The 14,860-nt window shown below is 34.4% G+C and overlaps 1 protein-coding gene across 9 annotated transcripts in view; it reads right to left on the reverse strand.

Moving 5' to 3' along the window:
* The window catches only part of N4BP2 (NEDD4 binding protein 2), a 69,496-nt gene that overhangs the window by 38,762 nt on the left and 15,874 nt on the right, over positions 1-14,860 (reverse strand). For 7 of the 9 annotated variants that reach the window (XM_044945962.1, XM_044945967.1, XM_044945966.1 and 4 more), the window contains 4 exons: positions 10,302-11,442; positions 6,982-7,106; positions 4,382-4,470; positions 862-938 (listed from right to left, as the gene is read on the reverse strand). In XM_044945962.1, the coding sequence (XP_044801897.1) occupies positions 862-938; positions 4,382-4,470; positions 6,982-7,106; positions 10,302-11,442 (1,432 nt within the window). Of the gene's footprint in view, positions 1-861; positions 939-4,381; positions 4,471-6,981; positions 7,107-10,301; positions 11,443-12,842; positions 12,936-14,860 lie in introns of all 9 variants that reach the window. The other 2 variants (XM_044945964.1, XM_006068244.3) reach the window with 1 other exon arrangement.

The following is a 14,860-nucleotide window of genomic DNA, read 5'->3' on the forward strand; positions in this document are numbered from 1 at the left end:
CATTATGTTAAGTGAAGCTGCCAGACACAAAAGTTCACACATGATTCCACTTACATGAAATGTTCAGAACAGGCAAATTAAGAGAGACAGAAAAGCAGATTAGTGATTGCCGAGGGGTAAAGTGGAACTGGGAGTGACTAGCAATAGCAGGTACAGGGTTTCTTTTTGAGGTGATGAAAACATTCATTAATTAGATAGTGGTGATGGTTGCACAATGTTGTAAATATCCTGAAGACAAGCTGTCCTTCAATTAGTACTGAAATCAGTTCAAATTACCAAGAAGAAAATATCCTGACCAAAATTAATTTAGGGCTATCTCTATGGGAATACAAAGCACAAAACAAAATACACTGTCCATGTCCTGAGTAACATTTTCATCCAAATTAAAGAAAAAAGTATAATCTTGTGGGGGAAAGCCGAGTGAGTAGTGAAAAACCCGAACAGCTAACATGTGCTACCTTTTCTGTTTACACGTTCTCACTCCCCTCCAGCACGGTAAGTCACCAGGCAGCTACCACAATTTGTTCCTTCCAGTGGCACACAGTTCAGGTTTGCCAAACCCTAGTCTCTTCTAGTTTCAGATATTGACATTATATTTTTAATAAGTAACAAAGTACTGGCTATTTAAGACAACTGGAATTTTTCTGTTTAATAACTCAATTTCAGAATAAAAAGATACAAATTCTTCATAAACTGAAAAAGAGAACCTACAGGCAATAAAAATTTTGTCCATTTTTAAGTGGCAAAGCCACAATCTAATCCATTTTGTTTTATTCATTATTTACAAGAGGAAAATAATCTAGATGGACTTTCGATCACTCTCACAAAACTAAAACATTTTATATAAGCTCCAAGTTTTACCTTGCAAGTTCCTTCGGTTTGAATTTCCACCATGTATCCGGTTCCCGGAAAAGGACTTTATATTTATGTTTTTGAGACTACATACAAAAAAGACAAATGCATTTTTAAATAATTACTTCCATGAAATTAAATTTTTCCCAAATTCACAGCATGTTAAAACTGAAAGATTATAAAAGATTATCTATCTTGATGAGTGTGTTACCGGGCAAGATGAAGTCTCTCTGATCCAACAACAAACTTCTAGAAATTTATGCTACTGATAAAAACTTATGTCAGAGTGCAAAATTATATACACAGCAGAATATCTAGTTCATCATTATTTGTAATAGCAAAAGAATACACACAACACAGTATCTATTAATATGGAACTCGCTAAATAAAGGAGGATATAATCATTCAATGAAAATACATACAATGGCTTTTAAAATCCTCTGTTAATGAGAAAATGCTCTTAATGTAAATTGTTAAGAAAGTAAGATACAGAATTTTCACTAGAATAAAAAAAGATAATCTGCATATGTATAGAAAACTTCTGGAAGGAGTCTCAAAAATACTATGAAAAGTATCTACCTCAAGGGATTAGGACTTTAGGCTTTCTTTTTTATGGCTTGAATACCTATCAAAATACATACATGACTTTCATAATTTTAAAACTATTTTAAATGACAACGCAGTCTTTTTTTTTTTTGGCCACACTGCACAGCTTGAGGGAATCTTAGTTTCCCAACCAGGGATTAAACAGGCACCCTCGGCAGTGAAAGCAAAGAGTCCTAACTACTGGTCTGCCAGGGAATCATGGAATTCCCAATGACAGCTACTGAGAAACTATTTTTCAAAACTCTAGTATTTTGGCACAGCAATGCCAAATAAAAAAAGAGAGAGAAACTATTCTACCTGAACTTTTTCCATCTCAACTGATACCAATCTTCAGTTACACAGGCCAAAACCCAACTTGATGCCATACTTAATGCCTCTCTTTCTTTCACATCCGTATCAATCCAGTAAGAAATTCAACTGGCTCTACTTTAAAAATATATCTAGAATTTAATCTCTACTCACCATGACCTTCACTGCTGCCATGTTGGCCTGAACCATGTCATCTCTTTAACTACCACGAAAGCACTTTAACAAGTCTCCTTCCTGCTTCCATTCTCCCCCACTCCCAAGTCTGTTCTCAACACTGCCCTACAGTGATTCTTTTAACAGTCAGATCATGTCACTACTCTGCTCAAAACCCTGTTATGAACTAATGAATTTATTCTCTCAAATCTTATATGTGGAAACTCCAATTCCACCATGTGACTGCATTTGGAGACAGGACCTTGATGGAAGTAATTAGGGTTAAATGAAGTCAAAAGTTTAGGGCACTAGTATCCCTGTAAGAAGAGACACCAGAGAACTTGCTCTCTCTACCATGTGAGAACACAGCAAGATGGCCATCTATAATGCAAGAAGAGAACTCTCAACAGAACTTGATCCTCCTGGACCTTGATCTGGGACATCTAGCTTCCAAAATTGTGAGAAAATAAAATTCCTCTTGTTTAAGCTATCCAGTCTATGGTAATCTTTATGGCAACCTGAGCAGACTAATGTATCTTCCATGTCATTCAAGGTAAAATCCTAAGTCCTCACAGACCTAGGCATAAGCCCTTACATAAGTCTGCCCTGCCATCTCCCTGACCACCATTACATCTCTGACCTCACCTCCCACTATTGATCCCTTCAGTTTTATGACAAGATGTCAATAGTGGTCATTGCTATTTTCTGTCATTCTGACAGAAAAGTTCAAAGATCAACCCAGACATCAAGGTAGGTAGTGACATAATACCCTGTAATGAGCCTGCTCACTTCCATCTCCTCACCTCAGCACCAAATTTCTATAACTTATTCAATGGCTGGCAATAGTCCAGGTCTCTAATTACCTAAAGGGGTATATTTAGCTCTTAGAATCAAATTAATTTTAAATGCACACATACACACAGAGAAAAAGAGACTAAGCATTTAAAGACTTTTTCAACTCCCATTATCAATGGACAAATCTTAACAATAAATTATATTACTTAAGAGGATTCTGACTCAGGTCAACCTATATGATAGTCCACAAGGGAAAATACTACTTTGCCATATATTTTTATGTGTGTGTGTCACACACACATATTTATGTTTAGCCAGTAGAAACTAAGCTACTTGACTGCTCCCTATTTATCCCTAACTTACTATTTTAGCTACTTTTGTGAATGACAGTCAAGATGGTAATAGACTATTATCTCCAATCTATCCCACTCTTCTACACTTTCATTATCTTAATAACAAAAGAAGCAAAAGGTGATCCTCTTCTCTACAGTAATTCCTGCATCTACTTCTTTATGAAGACAAAAGCATTTGGCATCTAAGATAAACAGGAGTCCTTTATATTTCTAAGTAGAGTTGGAAAGAGTCAAGGAATCAGTATTGGAAAAAAGGATTTATATTTTTAATTATTATATAATAAATAAGGGAAAAGATAACATTATAGAAGGCTGAAGCCTAAATGAAAATCAGAAACATATAATTTGGGGACTTCTTTATTTTCTACATAGGAAAATAAAGTGTTAAAAAATTTTCTAAGATGACAGCAGGAAGCTAAGAAAAACCTACAGAGGAGTCAAGTAAGGTTAAGGGGAAAGCACGTCCCTGTGGTAAATATATTAGTCTAGAAATTAGGAACTCCTAAGGCCAGAAAGCAAACTGAATTTCAGCCTCAAAGAAATCTGTTTCCTCTACCACGCTGCACAGAAGTAAAATCTCACTTGCTTTCAGAGGAAACATAATTTTCTTTAGCAAAGTAAAGAATCACACCTTCAAAACAGTACAAACACACTAGGCACAGTAAAGGGGGTATAAGCTGGATGTGTTAAAAATACAGAATAGCAAGTATAACATTCATTAACTAAAGAAACAAGCTGAGCTTCAATGTGCCAGACATGTGCTAATCTTGGGAGAATAAATCAAATAATACACATACTCACAAAAGCTTCACTCATCAATTTACTCAACAAATATATATATAGTATATGCCAGTGCTATACTTTGTAGATTCAATGATGAATAAAACAACAGCCCTACCCTCAAGAAAAATAGATGGCTTAAAGCCAAATTCAGCCCATCAGCCAATATTCGAACAGATTAGGAACTAAGGATATATAAATATATATATATATATTTTTATGTTTAAAGGATTGTTTAAAAAGAATATGCAACAGATTGCGGCCTGCAAAACCTAAAATATTGACTATCTGGTGTTTTCTAGACAAAAATTTGTCAACTCATGACCTACTGATAAAAACAATGTACTTAGTGCTATAACAGAAATAAGCCAGGGTGCCATGAAAGAAGAGTGCCGAAGTCAGCTTTTTAGTAAATGAATGAATGCTAACTTACTAAAAAGTCAGGACTGTTTGCTTGAATTCACTTAAGTATTAGTATCCCCCCAAAATTCCAAACCCATTATTAAAGACTTATGACAATTTATGGTACAAACCAAAGCAACATATGGCTTCATTTCCCATGCCTGTAGGTTTGTATTATCTATTATTACAGGAGACACTTTCTTCTCAAATGCTTCTTTTGCTGAAAAACAGAAAATGAGAAATCACTTTTAATAACTATGTTTTAAAAAATCTAATCTTATTGATTAGATTTGAAATTTCATAATTTGAAAATCATAGATATGTGCTAATTTTACTCACAATTCTACTTCTAAATACGCTGAAGAAGGAAATGGCAACCCACTCCAGTATTCTTGCCTGGAAAATCCCATGGACAGAGGAGCCTGACGGGCCACAGTCCACAGGGTCACAAGAGTCAGATACGACTTAGCAACTAAACCACCACTACTTCTAAATACTATTTTGAGTATATGAAAAACTAAAGTACAGGAAAATGCTGAATAATAAATCCTAAATGCTAAAATTATAATCAGAAATTAAATAAAAACTGGTCTAAATTTGATGTGTATATTAAATGTATAGACAGCATAAATGGGGGGAAGTTTTCATTAAAACCAATAAAAAGACAATAATCCAATTTAAAAATGGCAAAAGATCTAAACAGAAAGCTCTCCAAAGGAGATAAACAAGTAGCCAATAAACAGACAAAAAGCGAGCGATCAGGGAAATGCAAATCAAAACCACAATGAGATACCACTTAACACCCATCATTAGGATAGCCATAGTCCAAAAGATCAGATTAAAAAAAATGTTTTTAATTAAAAAAAAAAGACAAATGTTAGTAAAGATGAAGAAAAGTTGGAACTCTCATATACTGCTACTGAGAATGTAAAATGGTGCTCTTGCTTTGGAAAATAGCTTGGCAGTTCCTAGAAAGGTAAAACATAGACAGGTATGTTCATAGCAACATTATTCATAATAGCCAAAAAATGAAAACAATACAAATATCCATCAACTAATGAATGGATAAATGAAATGTGGCATATCCACATAATGGAATATTCTTCAGCCATAAAAAAAGAATAAATTACTGATACTTTCTACAACACAGATGAACCTTGAAAACATTATGCTAAGTGAAAAAAAACCATTCACAAAAGACCACATACTATATGAGTCTACTTGGATAAAATGTCCAGAATAGATAAACCTATAGAAAGTGAAGTAGTGGTTGCCTGGGGTTGGGAGAGAGTTAAGGAGAAATGAGGAGGGACTGCTAATGGATATGTGGTCTTTCTGAAGTGATAAAAATGTTCTAAATTTGATTGTGGTGATGGTTGTACAACAAGGAATATGTTTAAAACTATCTGACTCTTATCTCACTCAATAAAGCTTTTTTAAAAAGTTCTGCCAATTAATTTGAAATTATTATTGCTGCAGTTGTTGTTACAGAAAGGCAAGTTGAAGTACTGATAAGCACTCTTCATTCTCATTTAACCTTTATAAGAATTCTAGGGGATTAGTACTATTAAACTCTTACAGATGAGGACACAGGATCCTGGAAAGTACAAATAACTTGCTTAAGAGCACACAGCTGGTAACTGGCAAATCCAAGACTGCACTTGATCACATCAGACTGTTTTATTTTTGTGTTGGTATTTTCATATTCCTGATTTTTACTTTAATATTTAGTTCAAGAAAGAATATAGAAAAATTTAACCATGTCTAAAGATGACAAACTCAAGAATAGCCTTCATAGTGCATGTATCACAAAAGAAAGGCTAAGTAAAATACTGTCTATATGTCTTAACAAGAATTCCCATATAAAATTCAAACTATTCATAACTAAACATTTCATGATAAAATCATCTTCAGTGAATAGTTGCACTAATAAGAAAATTGAGGTTTTACCAATAACCTTCCTGCAGGTTTAGTTTGAGGGAAGTCATTTTCCACTCTCACACAATCCTCTACAAAAATTAGGCCAATCTAGGGAAGACTGGTGGAGAAGGCAATGGCACCCCACTCCAGTACACTTGCCTGGAAAATCCCATGGACGGAGGAGCCTGGAAGGCTGCAGTCCATGGGGTCTATAAGAGTCGGACACGACTGAGTGACTTCACTTTGACTTTTCACTTTCATGCATTGGAGAAGGAAATGGCGACCCACTCCAGTATTCTTGCCTAGAGAATCCCAGGGATGGGGGAGCCTGGTGGGCTGCCGTCTAAGGGGTCGCACAAATTCAGACACAACTGAAGTGACTTAGCAACAGCAGCAGCAGGGAAGACTAATGGTTAACAATGCAAATTCTATTTTAGGAAACTGGGACCCGAGCATGCCAGACAACTGTAATCATCTTGAGCTATTTCCAGACCAATGTAGAAAATCTGACTTACTTCTGACAAGATCTCCATTGACTAAATAAAACTTAAACATTTCAGGCAATGTTCTAAGCTATTTTACAAAAATTAACTCATTTAATCCTCATCACAGATCTATGAGACTACCTCCTCCACTTATTATGTAATAAGAATTGCTATAGTTATAATTTTATCTATATTATATAGTTATAATTTAGAATGAAAGTTAATTACAACTTAAAAGTTGTATGTCACTCAAAATAAAAACACCCAGCGGATTTTTTCCTTTATATTGCTCTTAATATTACCCATCACTTGATGTCTATCCTTACCACGATTCTGGTTCCATTCATGTGCTTCTCCTAAGTATCTTACATCAAACTGGTATTGTCCATTTATGTAAAAATAATCATCAGTACTAAGAATAACTCCACTTGGATTATCCTCTTGCAAAGTCCTGTGAATGATAAACATAATTATTTTCATTAATTTTTCTTCTAAATTCTCTCTCCTGATTTTTGCAAGGTCATAATCCAAATTAAAAATTCAAGTATCATTATTTAAAAGAATAAAGATACTTTATTTCTCAAACAAATCACATTGAAAATCTCTAAGCAGAAGTCTGACTCCCAAGAAAACCGAGGCAAGTCTACTTTGCTTTATGTAAATTATTATTTCGGAAACTTTTAAAATGTATTATGAAGTCCTTTGTCCTTACTATAAAGGTATAAAGGTTAACACAATTTTAAATATCAAGAAAACCAGTAACTAACAATGCTTCAAAATTCTTATCAATCACATGCATCTCCCTCATCTGGCCACTTGATACACACAGATCTACCTTACCCGCTCTAAGCTGAAGGTCACTTTCAGGTAGGCAAGTACCTTGATATTTAATTCTACTTTAAAAGTAGAGGAAACTCTTAGACTATTCATTTAATCAGCTCAATTATACAAAGTTAAGGACTTCTCTGGTGGTCCAGTGGTTAAGAATCCACCTGTCAATGCAGGGGACATGGGTTCAGTCCTTGGTCTGGTCCAGGAAGACTTCATGTGCTGCAGGGCAACTAAGCCCATGTGCCACAACTACCAAAGTCCCAAGGCCCTAGAGCCCATGCTCTGCAATAAGAAGTCACTGCAATGAGAAGCCCAGGCACCGCAATTAGAGAGTGGCCCCCGCTCACTGCAACTAGAGAAAGCCAGTGCACAGCAGTGAAGACCCAATGCAGCCAAAAATGCATTTAATTTAAAAAAATTTTAATAAATAATACGAAGATAAGATAGTTTTATAGGGGTTTTCTGACTCCTCTCTTTCTTTTGGCCACATTAGCTCGCAGGATCTTAGCTTACCAACCAGAGACAGAATCCAAAGCGTGAAGTCTTAACTACTGGACCATCAGCAAAGTACCCCATCTCTCTTTCTTGACTCTGGAATTTATCTTCTATATAATTGAGATACATGTAAAAAATTAGCAAAGAGAATCCACAGAGACATAACAGTGCTACCCTCTTGACATATATGTATATGTACAACTGATGATCGACTTTGCTGTACAGAAGAAACTAACACAAAATTGTAAAACAGCTATATGCCAATAAAAACCTATTTTATTTTATTAATTTTATTGTATTGGAGTATAATTTACTTACAATGTTGTATTAGTTTCAGGTGTACAACAAAGTGAGTCAGTTATGCATATATATATATATATATATATATCTCCACTCTTAAAGATTCTTTTCTCATATTGAAATATATCTTTTGAATTTGATTTTTATTAGTATCTATTAAGCAAAAATAGGATTCCCTGATAGCTCAGTTGGTAAAGAATCCGCCTGCAATGCAGGAGACCCCTGTTTGATTCCTGGGTTGGGAAGATCCCCTGGAGAAGGGAAAGGCTACCCACTGCAGTATTCTGGCCTGGAGAATTCCATGGACTCTATGGGGTCACAGAGTTGGACATGACTGAGCTACTTTCACTCTCACTTTAAGAGAAAGAGGTGCTGTTTTAATCCCTGAGCATCCATCAGTAAATTGCATTCATGAAGCTTACATTGTAGTGAATGCTCACTTGATCTCACTTTCTGAGACTCCTTCATTTATCTTCTCTTTTATCTCTAAGCTTTCCCCTCTGACACTTCACATCTATCTCAGCTATCTTTTAAACTTTTAACCACACTTTAAAGATCCCTTTTCAACTGTTACCCAACTTCTCTCCTTAACTGCTTTAGTATAAATGCTTTTTTAAGGTATTAAGGTCTTCCACCTTTCCAGGGCAACAAAACTATTTTTCAAGATAGCCATTTGTAGCCTTCTTTCCAATAACTCTGAAAGTCTTTTTTCATCTTTCATTTCCCTTGGACACAACAGCTTAACACTGTGGACCACTCTCTCTGAGAAAACTCAGCTACCTATCTCTGCACTTCCCAGTTACTTCTCTCTTTTCATTCAAATTTTAGCAAGCTCCAACTCTGTGACAAGCATTTCTTTCTCTTCCTAATCTCTAACTGTAGCTGCGTCTGGCTCTGAGGACTCTGAAACCTACTTCTTCAAACCTGTGTCACAGCTCTATTACCTTTTAAGGTACCCCCTTTTGTTTCAATCTTTCACAAAATTAAGTATCATAACTGACTGTAATATCTATAATATTATTTCCTATTCTTGTGGTCATTCATCAAAGAGAAAGCCTATGTCTATAGAAGAATATATTTACAAATATATGAGTAGAATATGTGGAAATTTATTGGAAGATAAATCCAGACTAAGAAAGGACATTTAAAAAACAACTGAAAATGAGCTTATCAAGGTATACATGAGTGTTCCCAAAGACTAGATACACCTAGGATAAAATAGAAAAGATTCAGCTGAGAACAGCAAACCATGAGAGAAAACAGATAAAACTTAGAAGGAAAAGGGAAAAATTGGCAAAAAAAAATAAACTAGATGTAAATATTCTGGAATTTAAAGAAGAGGATTGAAAGAACTTTGAAAACAACACCCTTTAACAAGTATCACTGAAAGTATAACGAAGTTGCCTCTATCCCTGACTCTGGTCTCTGAGACCAAGACATCCACAATGTATCTTAACTACAAAAAGCGCACAGATGGGATATATGAAATATATGTGGTACTGAGGGTACCACATTTTGCAAGAAAAAAAAATCACTGAAAATTTGAAGTTCTCTGATTACCAATGGTTCATCCTATGTTCTCTTCCTTCATATTATACATTTCTAAACCTTATTTAACAACATGCTACAATTCCAAATTTCCAACTACCAGCAGAATTCTTGTTAAGACTTCCTTGAATTCAAAATCAATTATGGCCCTTTATCTATATAATCAAAGCTGAATTTATCTTTCTCCCACTCAAATTAGTTCTCTTCCACACGAACTTATTTCCTTTGATTTTACAAGCTCACAATCTTGAAACCACCTTTAATTTTTTTCTTCTATTCTGTCTCTCAAAATGATATTCTAAGACAAAAAAATTCAATAAAAACTTCTGCAGAAAACAGTGCTATTAGCTACAAAGTTAGAAAAAATTAGTAAACATCTCTATGAAGTAAAAACATCTCACATAGTCAAGCTATTATAAATATTCAAGTTCACACATTACACTCATTTTTTAAACTCAATTAAACCTCATACCTTGCCAAAGAAGATTTTCCTGATCCTGGAAGGCCTCTGAGAAGAACGAGAACTAGTCCAACATAAGATGATGTCTTCTTTCTTACAACCTGAGAAACTGGAGTTTCTTGTACCTGGTAAGCACTTGTTCCCTCTTTACTTCTCCATACCTTTGTTGGGGAAGTATGAGAAATAACTGGGGGTGGAAACGTATAATTGACAGGCCTCCAGTGTGCAGCTGTGGTTACAACAGGAGCTACAAAGCCATGGTTTGCTTGAAAGAGGTCAAAAGCAGGAATCATTGGATTCCACATTGGTGGAGGGGGGGGAGGAGGCAGCAGTAGAGGGAGAGGGGTTAGTACTGGGCAGTAATTCACATCCTTCCCCTTTGGTGGCAGTTCAGTATGTTTGTGTGGCTGGAAACTGAATTCTTCAGAAGGTACAAAAACATCAGGGACAGACGTGGACTTCTGATCTCCACCTGTACCTATTAAACCAATCCCTGGATTTTGGACAGCAAGGTTTAGAGGAGCCTGAAGCTCATTAGCATCCAAATCTACAGGGGCTTGAGAGAACTGAGTCTTAACACACTCAGATTCCGAAAGCTCTTTCTGAATTTGGTTGCTGCCATCCATCAAAGTGTCATTATCTGCATTTAAAGAACTACTGAGAAGAGAATCTTCCAATGCCACTGTGTTATCTTTTGTAAAACTTTTGGACCCATTTGAAACTGAATGTGAAGTTAAGGAATTTGAACTTAATGCAGAGACAGAATGCTCTAAATTTTCATTGTTCAAATCCATATTTTGGGTAGAAAGAATGGGAGTCATATTACTTGAATCTGAACTTACAAATGAACTCGGGTCACTAAAATTATTAATATCTTGCAAAGGCAAAAATGAGTATGCTTGGTTATCAGGAGAAGAGTTCAATTTCTCAAAAGCATTTTGTATTAAAGTATCTAAGTCTTCAGTTAGCTGCATGTCCAAAAATGAATCCATTTTTAAATCTTCACTCTCTTCTTCTGGAGGACATTTTTTCATTATTTCACATTTCACTGCATTTACTTGTTTCTCAGAAGCAACGAAGTTTGTTGAAGACGATTCTTCTATCTTAGCATCAGTGGCTGATAATTCTAATAGACAATCCATGGCATTTTCAACTGTACAACAATAAGAACAACAATAACAACAATAAAATATATCTATATGGACTGAAAACAGTAAAACATGATTTAATTAAAATTCACATAAAATTATACTGACTTTACATTGAATGAAATGTCAAGAAATTTATAAATATTCAAGTCATTTTTAACTTAACATTTTACTAATATATAATTCTGTATAGTGAAAGATTTGAATAATGGAGACATGCAATGTCGTTACTTTCAGACAAACAGTAATAAACTAGGCCAATAAACTGCCATCAAGTAGATATTCTCTGATGAATTTATTGAGTAAAAGAAAAATATCTGGAACTGTATACTTTAGGGTTGTTTATAAAGATACTAAAACCAGTTGATCTAATCAACAAATACTTACCTACTACATGCTGTTTTAAGTATGAAGTATTTTATTTATTAATAAGTATTCTAATAAATCTAATTTGCTTATATGGTCCATACTATGAATTTCACTTAACACAAAAAATGTGCATGAGCATGTACTACATATCAGACATACTTTGTACAAAGATGAACAAGATAATAGTTTTTACTACACTCGAAGGATTTTCGCAGTCTAATGGAAGCAACTGAAGATGTTAGAAGACAATTATAGTATAATATAGATTAAATACTGCACACTCTTAATAATATACAAATGCCTAAGCAGCCTTATAGGAAAGTAAGGAAAGATTTCACATGAGGTGATATGTAAATTGGGAGTTGGAAGATCAAAAAGAAGCTTGTCAATACAGAGGGGAAAGGTAAACCCAGTCCTAAAAACACACAGCATGTTTAAGCTATTGAGTTTGTTGGAATGCGAGTACACAGTAATATGGCAGATAAGAGAAGGAGATAAAACTGGAAAGGGAAATCAAGTAAAATTGGAAGGGTCCTCTATTTCATGGTAAGAAATACTAATTTTATTTTCCAAGGGAACTTGAAGGAAAACTACCTGTCATAGCATTTGGGTTAGATGTTTTGTCGTCTCACTGAATCTTCAAATTATACTACAAGCTATAGTATTCCCAGCACAGAGATGAAGAAAATGAAGTTTAGAAAATATATTAACTTAGCCCACGTCACACAGATAATAAGTGACAGAGTCAGGACTGGTGTGTCGACTCCAATGCTGAGCTCCTTCCATTACAACATAAATACAGAGAAATTAGAATTGTTAAGCATCTGAAATCTGAGGCTTTTTCATATTATTTTTGTGTATTAACTTAAGGAAGCTAAATGTGGAAACAGCACAGCACAGTAGGTAAAAGCTCTGGTCAGGAATCAGAATGACATTTAAATCCCTACTTGCTGGCATGAACACTTTGAACAAGTTAGTTAACTTTCCTAAGCCTTGATTTTCTCATTTGCAATGTGTGGATAACAAAAGTACCTACCTCATAGGGTTGTTGTGAGGATTAAATGAGATAATCCATGAAAAAGGGCTGTGCACAAGGACTGGCACCTAGTAAGCACCCAGTTAGTGTTCCCTTAAGAAGAAAAACAAAGAGGGATTGGAGGGGGCAAGCCTGGCAGAGAGACCAGTTAGAAGACTATAGCAATAAACATGGAAAAAAGGGGGAAAAAAAAAAAGCGGGGGGAAGCAAATATAAGAATTTCTAAGAAAAAACTACATGATAGAAAAATCACAAAAGATCAACCAAAAAAATTAATGTGTATATAATGAAAAACAGTATATGTAAAAAGAAGTAAAAGAGCAAACTATATACATAAAACACAGAAGTTTTTACAGTGTTGAGAAAAATTAAAACAATGGTATAAAACAATGAAAAACACACGAACAATTCACACAATACAAGAACTAATAAACAATCATATATAAAAATGTTAACATTTCTCTTTATCTAAAAAAAAAAAAAAACCATTAAAGAAAAGGTAAAATCTTATTCCTAAAATCTTAAAAGAATACCACTCAATGCTGATAAGGCTGTAATGAAACCCTTACACAGTGCTAGTGTCATTACAAATTGGCACATTTATTTTATAAGGTAAATTTATTTTTTAATTAATTTTTATTGGCATATAGTATAGTTGATTTACAATGTTGGGTTATAGTTTTTGCTGTACAGCAAAGTGCATCAGTTATACATACACATATATCCACTCTGTATTTTAATTCTTTTCTAATACAGGTCATTACAGAGTATTGAGAAGAGTTCCCTGTGCTATACAGTAGGTCTTTATTAGTTATCTACTTTATATGTAGTAGTGTGTATATGTCAATCTCAGTCTCCGAATTTATCCATCCCCTGCTTTCACCCCTGGTAACCATATGCCACACCTCTTTAGTAGGCAATTCAGCAAATGTTTCCAAGAGCCAAAAACTGTCCTTACCCTGTGACAGAAGAAAATAAAACTTCGGAATCGGGAAAAAGCCAAAAGACGGAAAAGGTTATTCATACCAAGATGTTCTTTGCAATATTAATTATTCATGTAAAACACAGATATAATTAAATAAATTACAGCCTAATAACCCAACATAATAACCCAACAGAATATTAGAAAGCTATTAAAAAATATAAAGACTGCAGCCAACTGAAAAAAATGCTTATATTAGGTTAAGTTTTAAAAGTAGAATATACAACGTCATAAATGTTATTATTCAAACTACTCAAAACATCAGTATTTATGAACGAGGTATAGAGAAGATCCTGCAAAAGAAAAATGTTTTTTGTTAGGATGTAAGGGTAACACACTGATATTTTCCTTGTACTTCTTCATTGTTACTAGTGTACGTGCAAAAATAAATTTTAAACACACCAAAATTAGGAAATATATGTTGAAGCCACAAGTAAAATTGTAAACACTATTATTTCTGAGCATCATGTAGACTGCTGAAAGCTGGTTTTCTGCATACATAAAAGGATAGATAAGATAGGCTCACATCATAGACTGTGGAATGTAAAAAAAAAAATTTGAAGTTTACCCCATTACCAAAATTCCCCAAACCTAGAATAATTTTACTTATACTAATTGTGGCCAATAGCAATATTAAACATCAATATTTAACTTACTCATCCATTTAAATTTGATAGTTTCCCCTGTCTGCAAACATACATCTAAACAATTTATTACAAGTCATTAATAATTTACTGCACTGAAGACTTTATCAGAACAAAACAAAAACTCAATCCTTACTGGGGAAAAAAAAGAAAAAGTCCTATGAGGTACATACTATTATTTTTCTCTTTAACAGATAAGAAAACTGAAACCCAGAGAGGTTAAGAGGTAGAGCTGGAAAATCAACCTAAAGCCAATTTTAAATCACACTGGTCTATTAGCCTCAACTCTTAATCAGCTCTCATTTCCATAATTATAATTACCTTTTCACTCAATAAGTATTTACTGAGGTCCGAGCGAGTCATTTGGTACTTAGGGGCTGGAGATACAGCAG

Source organism: Bubalus bubalis, chromosome 7 (assembly GCF_019923935.1).
Source record: "Bubalus bubalis isolate 160015118507 breed Murrah chromosome 7, NDDB_SH_1, whole genome shotgun sequence".
Lineage (NCBI taxonomy): Eukaryota > Metazoa > Chordata > Mammalia > Artiodactyla > Bovidae > Bubalus > Bubalus bubalis.